General features: G+C 40.7%; 1 protein-coding gene across 13 annotated transcripts in view; it reads right to left on the bottom strand.

Annotated features, from left to right (window-relative positions):
• Window positions 1-16,378, bottom strand: part of TMEM164 (transmembrane protein 164) — a 162,914-nt gene that overhangs the window by 60,439 nt on the left and 86,097 nt on the right. For all 13 annotated transcript variants that reach the window (XM_057538762.1, XM_057538763.1, XM_057538748.1 and 10 more), the window contains one exon: window positions 3,194-3,260. In XM_057538762.1, the coding sequence (XP_057394745.1) occupies window positions 3,194-3,260 (67 nt within the window). The remainder of the gene's footprint in view (window positions 1-3,193; window positions 3,261-16,378) is intronic.

Raw genomic sequence — 16,378 nt, 5'->3', positions numbered from 1 at the left:
AATAATATACTTGAGGCTTTGAGCCTTGAAGAAGAAAGGCGCTTGATGAAAAGAATCATTAGTCTTCTCCGTATTATTCTAGTAGAAGACAGATGGCTGCAAACGTAAATACTGGCCAGGCTAGAGTCTCTGGTCTGAGAAGGGGGCTGATACAGTGTCTTAAGTTTCTTTTGTTTCCAATCTCCCTTGCTCAGAACACATCGCATTTATAAGAAACTGTCATGGGCATTTCAGGGCAAAAGGCACAGGTCTGGGGATGCAGCTTGGGTCCAGTGCCTCATTCTGAGGACCAGACCAGCAGCTTTGCAAGGTAAGAGCCACAACTGAAAAGCTAATATGCAACCAAGTTCCATGGGCACCCTACTTAACCCCCCCCCCCGCACCTCTTGGCTTGCACTTTCCAGAAGGTGGTTTAGCCTGGCATGGATGATATTCTTTGCAAAGTCCCAGGCATAGATAAGGAACCCCATCACCATCAGACCAAAAAGCCACTGGCTATTAACAAGGAGCTCACAAAATAGGCAGCTCATCTATTCTCCAAGCCATGGACTACTGACAGCTTGGGCTGGGGGGATCTTACCATGGGATCCATGGATGGGCTTATGGGCGAACGGGGCAGGAGGTGGCAGTCTGTGTCCCCCCTGAAATTGTACGCAAACTTGTCTCTGCGCATCTGGGAAGAGGCTCTATGGTCCTCATCAACTTATCAAAGAAGCCTATGACCCAACTCTTTTAGATGGAGAGAAGCTAAGCAGCATCTCCAGCATCTTGACTCACTAGTATTCAAACTCACACTGAATTTCAATCAGACAACAGGAAAAGGGCTCTGAAGTCTGAGTCAGAAGACCTGGGATCGAGGGGCGCCCACCTTGGCTTTTTAGGCAAGTCATTTATCCATCTAAGTTCCCCCTCTAGAAGATTAGACCAGACAAGATTTCAGCTCTCTGCTGATCTAATAATAGTTCCATGATGCATTTCCCCTCCTTCCCTCCAAGAAACAAAAGGGAAATCGCCCTTGAGACACTTCATCTGAAGCCAGAAAGAGACCTACTCTGAAATCCTGGAGGCAAAGGGCACTTACTTGTAATATGGGCCATTGGAATACACGTTCCTTCTTCTAAGGTGTCAGCTTCTAAGATGAAGAACCAGGAGGAACTTGGATCTGGGTATTCTCTAGCTGGTCTGCAAACCCCAGTGCCAATAAGGCACAGGACAGAGTACTACAGCACATGGAAATTCACTGATGACCCAAATCCTTTAGCTGACTGTGGCAACTTCCTCCAACTCCCTCACTCTCTGTCTTTATATATGTGAGTGTATGTATGTCTGTGTTACTGGTATACACACCAATTAGTTCATTCTACTTTCCTTGTTTCCTCATTATAGCTAATTAGGAAAACAAGGATTAAAAAGATCAAGGGCCAAGAAGGAAGGAAGCAAGGGCAAAAGAGAAGTCAAAAGCTGACTTCCTGCCTAATTGGATCATCAGGCTTAAAGAGTTGCCTACCTTCCTGTGTCTTATTTTAAGTCAATCTGAGTTCAAATAAGGGGTTGCAAAGCAAAAAGTCTGGAAAGCCAGGGTAACCCAGGAGGGGTCCCAACCACTTAAGATAACCAGACCAAGACCAAAGCCAATTGTCAAGACATATGCAAATGGGGCCACCACCGTGAGCTTTAATCAGCTTCATTTTAGAAAAAGAGGACCAAGATTATTTACCAGAGTGATTGGAATCGCTAGTTAAGAGAGAACTCATCAAAGAAGTTTCAATGTTAAGGAAAGTTACTTGGACATTCTTGATAAGCTGGCTGGCTATAGCCTGACATTTATTTGGAAAGTATTAGGTGTCATAACAAATATAATAGCAAATCTGCCATCAGAGAGGGGAAGAAGGGCAGAGAGGGAAAGGGAGGGAGGGAAGGAAGGAAGGAAGGAAGGGAGGGAGGGAGGGAGGGAGGGAGGGAGGGAGGAATTTCTACTGACGTATATATAATATGCACCTAGAAAAGTATAACAATCATAAGGGTATACATGAGTATTTGTGGAGAGGGAGTGACTAAATCCTCAGAGAGAGTGAAGTGTAGCTGTGGTTGTAGGATCTGAGGCTTAGTCTCCACTCCCAACTCCGCCACTTAGAATTTGTGTGACTCCCTGAACGTCAGTTTCTTCTTCTATAACAAGAGGCCGTAATACTCGCCCTCACCCAGCTTAATATCTACGTTACACAATTGTTATTTGAAAAGACCTTGTAAACTATAAAATGCTACCCAAAGAGGAAGGGTTATCATTATGAGATTTAAACTATGATCTTAACGCGTGAGGCAAATTTAAGTCATGAAAACAGAAAGCAGTAGGAAGGATTTCACAGGTGATTTCTTTCCCTGAGCTTTCTAACCCAGCCCGCTAATCCCTCTGCAGCCCCACGTATGGGAGTCTGAGGACAGGGCCCCGCCACTCCTATAGCTTCTGCTTCCCTCTGCACTGGTTCGTCACCCACCCACCTGCCACAGTGGGATTCTACCTGCTAGCCACTGGCGGAACGTGTGGGCCAGACTGCCCTGTGGGTTTGGAGGAACAGGGAAGAAATCCAGTTCTTGTCCAAAGGGGCCTTTGGCAAAGCAGACTGGCTTTGAGGCTCCCCAGCAGATTATTCCGGACCAATGTGGCCGAGTCCACACTAGAGGCCCTTAGAACACCTAGAAGCCTCTGTCGAATGGGTGGGGCCCCCTTTCTCTTCACCAAACCCTTCCAAGAGCCTCTGTAGGCTTTTTTGGTCTGTTCTGGTTCTGGCCTAAACCCTTATTAAAGCCCTAGAGTTCCACACAATACTCTCGCCTCCATCAAGCGCCACTGCATCCAAACAGGGCTGCATCAAACCTCGACACTGAATGTGTAGATATTAAAAAACTTACATGGAGGGGTAAGGGGTAGAAACTACTATGTATAAAATAAATAAGCTATAAGGATACATTGCACAGCACAGAGAATATAACCCATCTTTCATAATAACTTTAAATGGAGATTAATCTATAAAAATATTGAATCACTACGTTATACACCTGAAACTGATATAATATTGTAAATCAATTATACTTTAATAAAAAAAATTAAAAAAAATTAAAACTCACACGGGCACATGAGCAAGCAAGTACCGTTTTGTATGTTGCTGGTATGTTCCTAGAAGAGGTTACTTACCAGCCGCGTATTTACCACAGGAAACAGCAGGGCAAGAAGAGCTCCATTCAACATGTGCATCTGTAGCCTGGAGAGGAAAAGAGATAAAGTGCAGGTCACACCCTGACTCTGATGCAGAGGCAGACAAAACTGTGTCAGGTTATGCCATGCCAGATGGGAGAGCATGTAAACAAGTGGCTCTCTGTGTAAAACGGCACTGGAGTTGGCACACACGCATAAATAAATGAAAAGCAGCGTATTTTGCATTAACTGAAATATTCTGAAGAGCGCCACCGCCACCTCAAAATCCCCCAACCACTTTGTGAACACGCTTTAGTTACAGCACTTCATTGCATGATGAGCTCTGGGTTCCCTAAACATGTGGTCAGTCCCAATCTCAGCTCCAACTGCTGCGGCTCAGGCAGCATTAAAAAGGGGAACTGCGGGAGCCAGGTGTTATTACACTACTGTGTTATTACAGTAGAGACCTGTTTCTTAGAGCAAGGCTGCTTATTTCCACAGCCATGCCCAAGGCTTCTCCCCAGACAGAGACCTGGGCATAAAAAGGCTAGCTAATACAACCCAGGGAGCCAACTGCAGCGTCTGCAAATGCGCTCTCCCACCTTCTTAGAAACACCTTCAGGGGCTGCTGCGGGAGGTGGGGAGGGCAGAAGTGGCAGCCTTCCAAACTTTCTTTCATCTATTTTACATACTGGGTTCTTTGATTTAAAAGCAAAACACAAAAGAAAAAAGAGACAGAGACAAGAAAACCACGGGTCTCCGGGTAGGGATACCGTTTCCCAATTCCAGACTTGTTAAAACCCACGCTAGGAACCCTTTGTAAGGGGGTTCCTGACTTGCTCAAGAACAAGCAAGTCAGGAACAAATTCTGCTTGTGCGAGCTGTGGGGATGGATTTAAGCAGCTTCCTTCATCCAGGCAAGTGGTCCTTTACTACTGAGGGAGAAGCAAAGAATGACAGTCTGTTCCTCCTGGAGAAAAGCTAATTTGACGGGTCACGTACAACCATCACTGAGTCAACGTGGCTTCTGGACCTCAAGCTCACTCTCGCGCTCTCTCACACACACACTCACAGCAGGCTCGTGATACCAGGATCTCTGTTATGTCCTGACTGGGACCTAGAAGAATTTAAGCTCTTCTCTTGGCGCTCACAGACATGTGCCTAAGACTAAGAGACAATGTTATAAGGAGCCCCAGGGGAACAGCACACAAGCCCCAAGGCTGCTGTTTGTTTCTTTCTGCTGCTTGTTGTTACCAATGCTGTGATGATGGTGATGGTGTGCACTTGACATATTCCAGCCAAGTATCAAATTAGCTGCTTTAAGTAAATTCTCTCGCCGAATTTTTACAGCAATCTTATGAGATGGGTACAATTATTGTTTGCATTTTGCGGATGAGTAAACCAGGCTCAGAAAAGTGAAGTGACTTTGTCAGTGCCACACAGAGGACAGTAGAGCCACAATGCAAACCCAGGTTTATCTGACTCCAGACCCCTCTCACTGTCTTGTACCAGAGCCTGCCTCCCTTCCTCCATTGCAAATATGACCTCAGGTAGAGAGTCACAGATGCTCCGTTTTCCTTCCTTTTGGTTTCAGGGGTCTCTCTTACCACCCCCTTCATTCCCTGCTCCAGGCTTAATAAGCTCTCAGGGGATGACTGTCGGGAGACCGTTCTTAGGCCATGCCAGCCCAGCAGTCCTACGGTTTAACGGGGCTTAGCTTGTCCCTCCTGCCTCCCCGGATTGGCCAGGCTACCATGCTTTTACGACAGCATCCTTCTAGGGGGCACCCCATGCTCTCAGAAACTGACTGCTGAAAACTCCGGCTCGAGCCTCAATGCCTGGAGCAGGGCTCATTAACAGCCATTCCAGGGCTGGGGTGAAGTAACGTGTGGCCTAACTCTGCCCCTGGACCCTCCTAAGCGACAGCCACAGCAGAAACACTCACCCTGGGAGAGGAAACATCTCACTGATAGTCGAGGTAAAGCTGAACTCTAGTGCCAGGCCTTGCCACTGACCTTAAAAGAATGCTGGCATTTACACAAGGCCAAGCAGATATTTGGGCAACAAAACTTAAAGCTTGAGGATAATGGAACTGATCCCAAAGGCTCATGGAAGGCCAGAGATAAAGAAGATAAAAGCCAACATCAAGATTCAAAATAACCAATAAATTCCTAGATAAAGACAAGCCTTGTTCTGGGTCCTCAAAATTCAGTTCCACAAGCTACATATAGGCCGAAGGGTGAATTATCCTTAATATATAAACGGGTCTTGCATATCACTAATTATAAAAAATATCTAACATATATTGAGCAACTTTCATGTGCCAATCACTGGACTAAGTATTCAAATGCATCATCTCATTTAATCCTCACAGTTTTTATTATAATCAGTATCATTTTCAATTTCACAGCTGAGAAAACCAAAGCACTAAGTGATTAAGTGACTTGCCCAAGATCAAACAGATAATAAATAAGTGGCAGAGAGAGAAGTCACACTCACCAAGTTTCAGGACCGTGTTTTTGCTGCTGTACCCTGCACTTCAAATCCATGATATGAACATTACACATGTTGCGTGCGTGTGTGTGTGTGTGTGTGTGTCAGACAACAGACCAGGTAGGAAAAAAGGTTCTGGGATGCCCATGGGGCAGGGAAGGTCATGTCTAAGAGCGACAGAACCCCTAGTGTGTTCTGTTGCAAAACTGCCCCAATTACACAGCTGCACTGTCCTCTACAGACCCAGGGCACAGCCCAACAGGTAAATGACTGACCACATCAGGGGCAAAGGCTTTTGCTTTTGCTTTATACCACCTCCAGCCTGCCACTCAGATTTCTATTGGGTATTGGAAATAGAAAATGAGCCACTAGAAAATCCAGTGAGAGTTCCCTCATCTACACAATGGGAATAATAAGAGTTCCAACTCACAGAATTATTATAAGGAGTTGATATGTATAAAGTGCTTTAAAAAGTACATGGCATACAGTAAGACTCAGATACATGTTTCTTAAATAAATGGTGAAGAGCTCACCTAAAAGCCTCATATTAAAAGGGGAGAAGGATCATGAACCATGGAGGAAAGTCGAACTGTTTTAAAAATTCGAAGTGTGAGAAGGAGATCGAGAGAGAGCAAAAGGACAGACTGAAGGCCAGAACCAAAGAGTAGAGCTTGGAGATGGACTCCAGGTCAGTTAGTCACACTTATAAATCTTCTTCTTGCCGGCTAGAACACTTGGCCATTACCACTGTCACAAATATTCTGTCAGTTTTTTTTGTTTCTGTGTAGGATACTGTACTAAGTTACCTTAGTTGGTAACAACCTGGGGCAATATGGCAAGTGTTATGGGTTTGATTCTCTTTCAGGTCAGTTAATTTCATTAAATTTAGTCCACACACATTAGTCCATTAGTGTGTGTCTAATATCATCCCTGGTGCTATAGAGAAAAGGAGATCAATATAATTAAGACCTAGTATTTGCCTTCAAGAAGCTGACAATCTTATTGAGAAGCCAAGAAATAAAATAACTAGAGGAAATGTAGTATAATGGTTAAGAACTTGGTTTGGAATCAAACCTACATTCAAATCCCAGCTCTACCACTTACTGGCTGAGTTGACTCTGGACAAATCACTTAAAATATGTGATTCAGAGACTTCCCTGGTGGTCCAGTGGTTAAGACTCTGCGCTTCCACTGCAGGGGGCACGGGTTCGATCCCTGGTCGGGGAACTAAGATCCTGCATGCCCCACGGCATGGCCAAATAAATAAATAAATAATAAAATTTTCAAAAATAAAGAAAAAAATATGGGATTCTGTCTCCTCAATAATAAAATGGGGCTGATAACAGTACCAACTAAAAGAGTTGCTGAGAGAATTTAATGAGGTAAGACCATGTAAAGTGATCAACATAGTGCCTAGGACATAGTAAGAACTCAATACATGATAACTATTATAATCCTTAATAAAGCAAAGTAAATGAATATCACATTATTATTCACAATGACAAATGAAGCTATTAAAAAACCCTCATCAGATGACATATTTGAATTTAGCACTTGATTATAACCAAGAATCAAAAGACATGGAACAGATAAAGTTCTCTGAGTGCCTGGAAAGGAAGATTCATGGAACGAAATTCTCAAAGGAAATTATAAAATATTTTGAACTGGACAAAAATTAAAATACGATATGCCAAAATGGGTGAGATGCTTATAACATGAAATTCTTATATTAAGAAAAAAGTATGGTCTCAAAGCAGTAACCCAAGATTCCACCTTAAGAATCCAAAAAAAAGAAGAGCAAAATAAACCCAAAGCAAGCAGAAAGAATGAAATAATAAAGAGCAGAAATCAATGAAAGTAAAAACAAAAACAATAGAGAAAAATCAATGAAACAAAAAGGTTGCCTTTGAAAAAGGCAATATAATTGAGAAACCACTAGGCAGAATGACATGGATAAAAAGAGAGAATGCAAAAGTTATCAATATCAGGAAGGAAAGAAGGGATATCACTATAGCCCCTCAGGAATTAAAAGGATAATAAGGATATATTATGAATATTTCTATGCACATAATTCAACAACTTAGAAAAAATGGAGAATTTCCTCTAAAACCACAAACCACTAAAACTCACCAAAGATGAAATAGATAACCTGCACAGTCCAAACCTTGCCACTTGTGACAACATGGATGGACCTTGAGGGGATCATGCTGAGTGAGGTAAGTCAGAAACAGAAAGACAAATTACTGCATGATCTCAATTATATGTAGAATCTAAAACAAACAAATAAACAAAACAACAAACTCATAGATTCGAAGAACAGACTGGTGGTTGCCAGAGGGCAGGGGGTTGGGGGTGGGTGAAATGGGTGAAGGTGGTCAAAAGGTACAAACTTCCAGTTATAAAAGAAATAAGTCATGGGGATGTAATGTACAGTGTGGTGACAATAGGTACTGTACTGTATTATTTGAAAGTTGCTAAGAGGGCATATCTTAAAAATTCTCATCATAAGAAAAAATATGCAACTATCTGTGGTGATGGATATTAACCATCTTAAAAATTCTCATCATAAGAAAAAAATATGCAACTATCTGTGGTGATGGATATTAACCAGACTTATTGTGGTGATCATTTCACAATATATACAAATATCAAATCATTATGTTATATACCTGAAAGTAATATAATGTTATATGTCAATTATATCTCAATAAAAAAGAATCTGTAGTCAAAAATCTTCTGAATAAGACTCAGATGGCTTCAGTGCTCAATTCTACCAAGTATTTATACAACCTGGTCCAGAAAATACAACAGAAGCAAGCATTTCTCAACTCATTTTATGAGGCTATTATTATTACCCAGATACAAAAACTGTGGGGCAGGGGGAGGGGAGGTGGGAGGAGGAGGAGGAAGAGGAGGAGGAGGAGGAAAACTAAAACTAAACTAATATCCCTCATGAACACAGACCCTAAAATCCTCAATAAAATGTTAGCAAATCTGGGCTTCCCTGGTGGCGCAGTGGTTGAGAATCTGCCTGCTAATGCAGGGGACACGGGTTCGAGCCCTGGCCTGGGAAGATCCCACATGCCGCAGAGCGGCTGGGCCCGTGAGCCACAACTGCTGAGCCTGCGCGTCTGGAGCCTGTGCTCCGCAACGAGAGAGGCCCGCGCATCGCGATGAAGAGTGGCCCCCGCTTGCCACAACTGGAGAAAGCCCTCGCACAGAAACGAAGACCCAACACAGCCAAAATCAATCAATCAATCAATCAATCAAACATACGCATCTGATTCAAGATCCTCATTAAAAAAAAAAAAAAAAAAAAAAAAAAATGGTCCACATCAAAAAAAAAAAAAAATCTTTAAAAAAAAAAAAAAAAAAAAAAAATGTTAGCAAATCTAATGCAGCAATATAAAAAGAACATTACTCTATGACTAAGTGGGGTTTGTCCTGGTAATGAAAGGTTGACTCAGTATCTGAAATTCAATTAATGAATTCTACCAAATTAGCAGTGTAAAGAATAAAAAAGTATATGATCGTATCAATTGATACAGAAAAGGCATTTGTCAAAATTCAACATCTATTTATGATAACAAAAATACCAACACACTAGCAATAGGAGGGAACTTCCTCAACCTGATAAAGGACATCTAAAAAATACTATGCCCAAAATCATACTTAATGATACCGAACGCTCTCCCCATTAACATCAGGATCAAGATGAGGGTGCCCACTCTCAGCACTCCAATTCAACACCATGCCAGTAGTCTTAGCCAGTGAAATAAGGTAACAAAAATAATAGAGATTGGAAAGGAAGAAATAATACTATCTCTGTTTGCAAAGAATTATTATATTTGTAGAAAATCCCAAGGAATCAACAGAAAAATTCCTAAAACTAATATGATTTTAGCAGGGTTGCAGGATTGCAAGGTCAACACACAAACATCAGTAACATTTCTACACAATAGCAGTGTAAAACTGGAAACCAAATTTTTAAAAATATATACTATTTATATTATCTTCCCCAAAACTGAAATACTTAGGTATAAATCTAACAATATATGTACAGAATCTGTACACTGAGAACTGCAAAAGGCTGATTAAAGAAATCAGAGATCTAACAAATAAAAAGACATACCATGTTCAAGGATTAAAGGGCTCATCATAAGGAAGATGTCAATTCCCCCAAAAATTATCTATAGATTCAATGCAATTCTGATCAAAATCTCAGCAGGATATTTTGTAGATACAGGCAAACTGACTCTAAAATGTATATGAAAGGGCAAAGAAAGAATAGCTAAAATAATTTTGAAAAAGTAGAAGGTAGATGAAAGAATCACACTACCTGACTGTAAGCCTTACTATATAAAATTATAGCAATCAAAACAATCTGGCCAAGAAAATACATCAAACGACGAAACAGAATAGTCCAGAAATAGACCCACACTGATAGAGTAATTTGATTTTTCATCAGATTTGGAGGCCAGAAGGCAGTGGGGCAATGGGCAGATACATATTCAAAGTGCTAAACAGGTGTGTGTGGGGGGCCTGTCAACCAAGAATCCTATATCCAACAAAACTATCCTTCAAAATTGAGAGAGAAATTAAGACATTTCCAGAAAAGCAAAAACTGAGGGAATTTGTTATGACTTGACCTGCCCTGCAAGAAATGCTAAAGGGAGTCCTGTAGGTTGAAATGAAAGAACACCAGACAGTAACCCAAAGCTGTATGAAGAAATAAAGATCTCAGTAAAGGAAAATACATGGGCAATTATAAAAGCAAGTACTAGTGTAACAGCAGTTTGTAACTCTAATTTTGTCTACATGATTTAAGAGATTAATACGTTTTTAAAAACACAATTATTAGTCTAAAAGCTAGTGTTACTGTAACTTTGGTTTGTAATTCCACATTTTGTTTTCTACATAATTTAAGAGACTAATGCATTTAAATAGATTAAGTTTGGGGGCATACATGTATAAAGATATAACTTTGTGACATCACTAACTGCAAGGGGTGGGGATGCAACTGTAAAGGAGCAGAGTTTTTGTATATTACTGAAATTAAGCTAATAAATTCAATGTAAAATGTTATAACTTTAGGATGCTAAATGTAATCCCCATGATAACCACCAAGATAATTGTTGGAGAATATATGCAAAAAGAAATGATTAGAGTATTAAATTGTTACACTACCAAAAAAAATCAGCTAAACACAAAAGAGGACAGTAATGCAGGAAATGAGTGACAGAAAGTTATAAAGCATATAGAAAACAAATAGCAAAATGAAAGAAGCCCCTGCTTATCAGTACTAACTTTAAATGTAAATGGATTAAACTCTCCAATCAAAAGACAGAGATTGGCAGAAAGGATTAAAAAAAAATATGATCCAACTGTATGCTGTCTACAAGAGACGCACTTTAGATCCAAAGACAGAAATAGATTGAAAGTGAAAGGACAGAAAAAGATATTCCATGCAAATGGTAACCAAGAGAGCAGAGGTGGCTATACTAATATCAGACAAAATAAACTATCAATCAAAAGAGTTTACAGGACTTCCCTGGTGGCACAGTGGTTAACAATCCGCCTGCCAATGCAGGGGACACAGGTTTGATCTCTGGTCTGGGAACATCCCACATGCCACGGAGCAACTAAGCCCGTGTGCCACAACTACTAAGCCTGCACTCTAGAGCCCACGCACCACAACTACTGAAGCCCACATGCTCTAGGGCCTGCACACTACTGAGCCTGCGTGTTGCAACTACTGAAGCCCGTGCATCTAGAGCCCATGCTCCACAACAAGAGAAGCCACCACAATGAGAAGCCCGCACACCGCAACAAAGAGTAGCCCCCACTCACCACAACTAGAGAAAGCCTGCATGCTGCAACGAAGACCCAATGCAGCCAAAAAATAAATAAATAAATAAATAAATAAATAAATAAAAATTTATAAATAAATAAATAAATGTCTGCCCAAATAAAAAGAGTTTATAAGACGAAGAAGAAAATTATTTACTAATAAAAGGTTCAATACAGCAAGAAGATATGACAATTATAAACATGTTGGTACCTGATAACAGGCCATCAAAATATATGAAGAAAAAATGACCAAGTTGATGGGAGAAATAGACAGTTCTACAATAATAGTTGGAGACTTCAATACTCTACTCTCAGTAACAGAACAGTCAGACAGAAGAAAAGCAAGAAATTTGAGGACTTGAACAGCACAATAAACCAACTAGATCTAACAAACATATAGAGTACACTTTACCCAACAACAACAAAATTCACATTCTCTCAAGTGCATTTGGGACATTTCCCAGATAGACCATATGTTAGGTGGCAAACTAAGCTTCAACAGATGTTAAAAGATAGATATTACACAAAATATCTTCTCTAACCATAACAGGATGAAGTTAGAAATCATTAACAGAAGTACAGTTGACCCTTGAACAACATGGGCGGGGGGTGTTTTAGGAGCACCAATACCCCAAGCAGTGGAAATCTGCATATAACTCTATAGTTGGCCCTCCATATCCAAAGTTCCATGTTCACAGATTTAACCAACCGCAGATTGTATAGTACTGTAGTATTTATTGAAAAAAATCCATGTATAAGTGGACCCATGCAGTACAAACCCATGTTGTTCAAGGGTCAACTGAAAAATGGGAAAATTCACAAATTTGTGAAAATTAAATACATTCTTAAACAATCAATGGATCAAAGAAGAAATCACACGGGAAAGTAGAAAATGAAATGCAAATCAAAATCATAATAAGATACTATCTCACACCACTAGAATGGCTACTATCAAAAACAGAAAACAACAAATGTTGGCAAAGATATGGACAAATTGGAACTCTTATACACTGTTGGTGGGAATGTAAAATGGTACAGCTGCTGTGTAAAACAGTATGGCAGTTCTTCAAAAAATTAAAAATAGAATTACTATATGATCCAGCAATTCCAATTCTGGGCATATACCCAAAAGAATTGAAAGCAGGGGTTCTATGGGATATTTGTACACTGGTGTTCATAGCAGCATTATTTACAATAGCTAAAACATGGAAGCAACCCAAGTGTCCATCAATAGGTGAATGGATAAACAAAATATGCTATATACATACAATGAAATATCATTCTGCCTTAGACATTCTGACACATGCTACAACATGGATGAACCTTGAGGACATTTTGCTAAGTGAAATAAGCCAGTCACAAAAGAACAAATACTGTATGATTCCACTTGTATGAGGTACCTATCTAGAGTAGTCAAAATCGTAAAGACAGAAATGCTGGTTGCCAGGGACTGGGGATAGGAGGTAATGGGATTTATTGCTTAATGGGTACAGAGTTTCAGTTTTTGCAAAATGAAAAGAGTTCTGGAGATGGATGGTGGTAATGGTTGCACGGCAACATAAGTGTACTTAATGCCACTGAACCGTACACTTTAAAAATGGTTAAGATGTTACATTTTATGTTAAGTGTATTTTATCATAATAAAAAAATGAAAAAAGATCTCATAGAACTGTACGCCAAAAAGTCAACTCTACTGTATGATAATTAAATAAAATTCAAAAATATATGAGGGGCTTCCCTGGTGGCGCAGTGGTTGAGAGTCTGCCTGCCGGTGCGGGGGGCGCGGGTTCGAGCCCTGGTCTGGGAGGATCCCGCGTGCCGCGGAGCGGCTGGGCCCGTGAGCCACAGCTGCTGAGCCTGCGCGTCTGGAGCCTGTGCTCTGCGGCGGGAGAGGCCGTGACGGTGAGAGGCCCACGCACCGCGATGAAGAGTGGCCCCCGCTTGCCGCAACTAGAGAAAGCCCTTGCACAGAAACGAAGACCCAACACAGACATAAATAAATAAATTAAAAAATATATATATATATGAGAAGCAAAACACTCAACTCTCCCAGCCTCAGCTTTTATTACACCTACAAAATAAGTGATCCTAGATTCTAAGCCTTTTAAATAGTGCTTTTTCCCTCTAGTTTTAACACTAAAAATTTCCAACATACAGAAAAGTATAAAAATAATATAAAAAGAACCTCTGCGTCCAGCATCCCACTTTAATAAATTTGAACATTACTGATTTAGTTGAAGTTCCATGTAACCTTCCTGAATACCATTCATCTCCTCTACTCCCTAACCAGATGGAGCCTTTATTCTGAAGGAGTTGGAGTCCTTCCTATGTTTTTATACATTACATTTGTATATATCCACAAACCATATACATTGTTGTTTCACGTCTATCCCATTAAATAAATGATAAATGATATACTGTGTGTGTGTGTGTATACATGCATATCCATCCCCTTCTGCAAATTATGTTTCATTCAACATGGCTTCTTCTAATTGGCCATGTTAACACACTTAGTCTGTTTTTCACTGCTGTATATTATTCAATTATATGAATATATTAGAAGTTATTTATACATTGTCATGTTGATTGAAGTCTGGCTCGACATTTTTCCCTTCAGCCAGGAGCTACGTTAAGATTTGCTTTCTGTTATTTGTATTATAAAAACAATAGATACATTTCTATCATCCCAGAGCCTAGGGTCCTTCCACTCTGAACTTCTGTTTCCGTAAGCCCTTGGTCTCAGAGTATATACGTTTTGCCCGCTGTGTGAGGCCCCACAGCACAAGCCTGTCATGTAGCAGGGAATGCAGTTAGGATCTTACATCTTTTAACTCACTTATCAGAAAGCGTGCCAAAAACCACTGAATCTAGGTGGAGGTCATAGCCGTGCTTGGTGTACTGCCCTGTTCACCTTTCCATATGTTTGAAAAATTTCAGAATAAAAGTTGGAAAATAAAAAACAAGTAAAGAAAACCAAACAAGTATAACAGGAAGGCTTCGCTGGCTTTGCCTGTGGGCACGAAGATAAACTTCCTGGTTGCAACTGGCGGTTTCCCACTTCCTTGTTCTGGACCAAATGGGGCTACACAACTGCAGAGGCTCCAAAACCTTTCTTCCTGTGAATTTCATGAAGTTGGCCAAAGGCCCCATCTGGAAAGTGCTCAACTAATGAAAAGGGTTACTTACCCGAAGGCAGTTTTCATTCTGAAATTCTACTTATCTGCATGAAAGCAATTTTCCTTCCCTGGGATCCTAATTCTAACAGTTAAGTTAGTACACAGATGGTGAAGCGTCAGGACAAGGATAATTCTATATATTATTAACACTTATTGATTGCTTAGTCTATGTTAGGTTTCACGCTAAGAGATTAACATGGATCATCTCTCATCTAATTGTCACCACCAAAGAAGTAGTTACTATTCATAGCCTTCTTTGACAAATGAGGCAATAGATGCTAAGATTTAAGCCTTGCTCCGAAGGCTTAAGAAATAGCAGAACTATAACCTAAAGCTATCTACTTGCACTGCTGTCTTCAAGATTCCACAAATCATATCTATCCAACAAACCAAATGTCGAATAACAGGGCACGGTTTAAATACATATTATGTCCACTCAAATGATGAAATACTATGCAGTCATTAGAAACCATGTTTAGAAGAATATTTAATGACACTGGGAAACAATCATAGCATATTAACTTTCACTATATTACAAAGTAGCATGTCTAAAATAATCCCAATTTTGTTTTTCATAATGGGCATATATACACAGAAGACTGGGAGGAAATTATACCAACATATTAATGGAGGAATTATCACTTATTCTTATTTTCTTCTTTATTGTTCTGTAACGCTTGATGTTTTCCTTATAGTGACTGGATTACTTATATAATGAGAATGAAACGTCTATTTTTTCTTTTCTTTTGTTTTTCCTTTTTCTTTCTCTCTCTCTCTCTCTTTTTTTTTTTTTTTGGCCGCACCATGCGGCATGCAGTATCTTAGTTCCCCGACCTGAGACTGAATCCGTGCCCCCAGCAACGGAAGCGCAGAATCCTAACTACTAGACCGCCAGGGAATTCCCCCTACTTTTTCATTACTCACTGAACAGCTCCTACATAGCTTACCCAAACCTTATCTATTATCCTGTACTGTTTTTCCCTCCTGGAATTACTTTTGCCCAATAATTAGCACAGTAGGTTCTGCACTTGGCTTCCAAAAGGATTAGGTGTGCTGACAAAGTACAAAGAGGCCCAAAATGATCAGTCCCCGCTCCTCTGCTGAGAACTCCTTTTCATACTTCCCCAGATGGGAAAAGTCATCTGTATCTCCGGCCTTGCTTTTACCGGGAAATTGCGTACATTCAAGCACATGTTGAAAGCAGAACAGCCCAACGAGAGAGAAAAAAAAAAACAAAAGCAGTCCCTGCTCCAAAAACCTTCAGAGAGACTTCCAGGAGAGAATTTGGGGAGATGAAAATACTGAATCAGAATCTGTGGGCCAGGGACTTCCCTGGTGGCACAGTGGTTAAGAATCTGCCTGCCAATGCAGGGGACACGGGTTCAAGCCCTGGTCCGGGAAGATCCCGCATGCCGCGGAGCAACTAAGCCCAGGTGCCGCAACTACTGAAGCCCGTGCACTCTGGGGCCCATGCTCCACAACAAGAGAAACCACCGCAATGAGAAGCTCGCACACCGCAACGAAGAGTAGCCACTCGCCGCAACTAGAGAAAGCCCGCGTGCAGCAACGAAGACCCAACACAGCCAAAAATAAATAAAAAAAATTTTTTTTAAAAAGAAAGAAACTGTGGACCAAGACTGTAGAAGTCAAAAATTCCCAGGAGAGA

Source organism: Balaenoptera acutorostrata, chromosome X, assembly GCF_949987535.1.
Source record: "Balaenoptera acutorostrata chromosome X, mBalAcu1.1, whole genome shotgun sequence".
In the NCBI taxonomy this organism is placed as follows: Eukaryota; Metazoa; Chordata; class Mammalia; order Artiodactyla; family Balaenopteridae; genus Balaenoptera; species Balaenoptera acutorostrata.
Note: the sequence above shows the minus strand (reverse complement) of the source record. Positions and strands in the feature narration are given on the sequence as shown.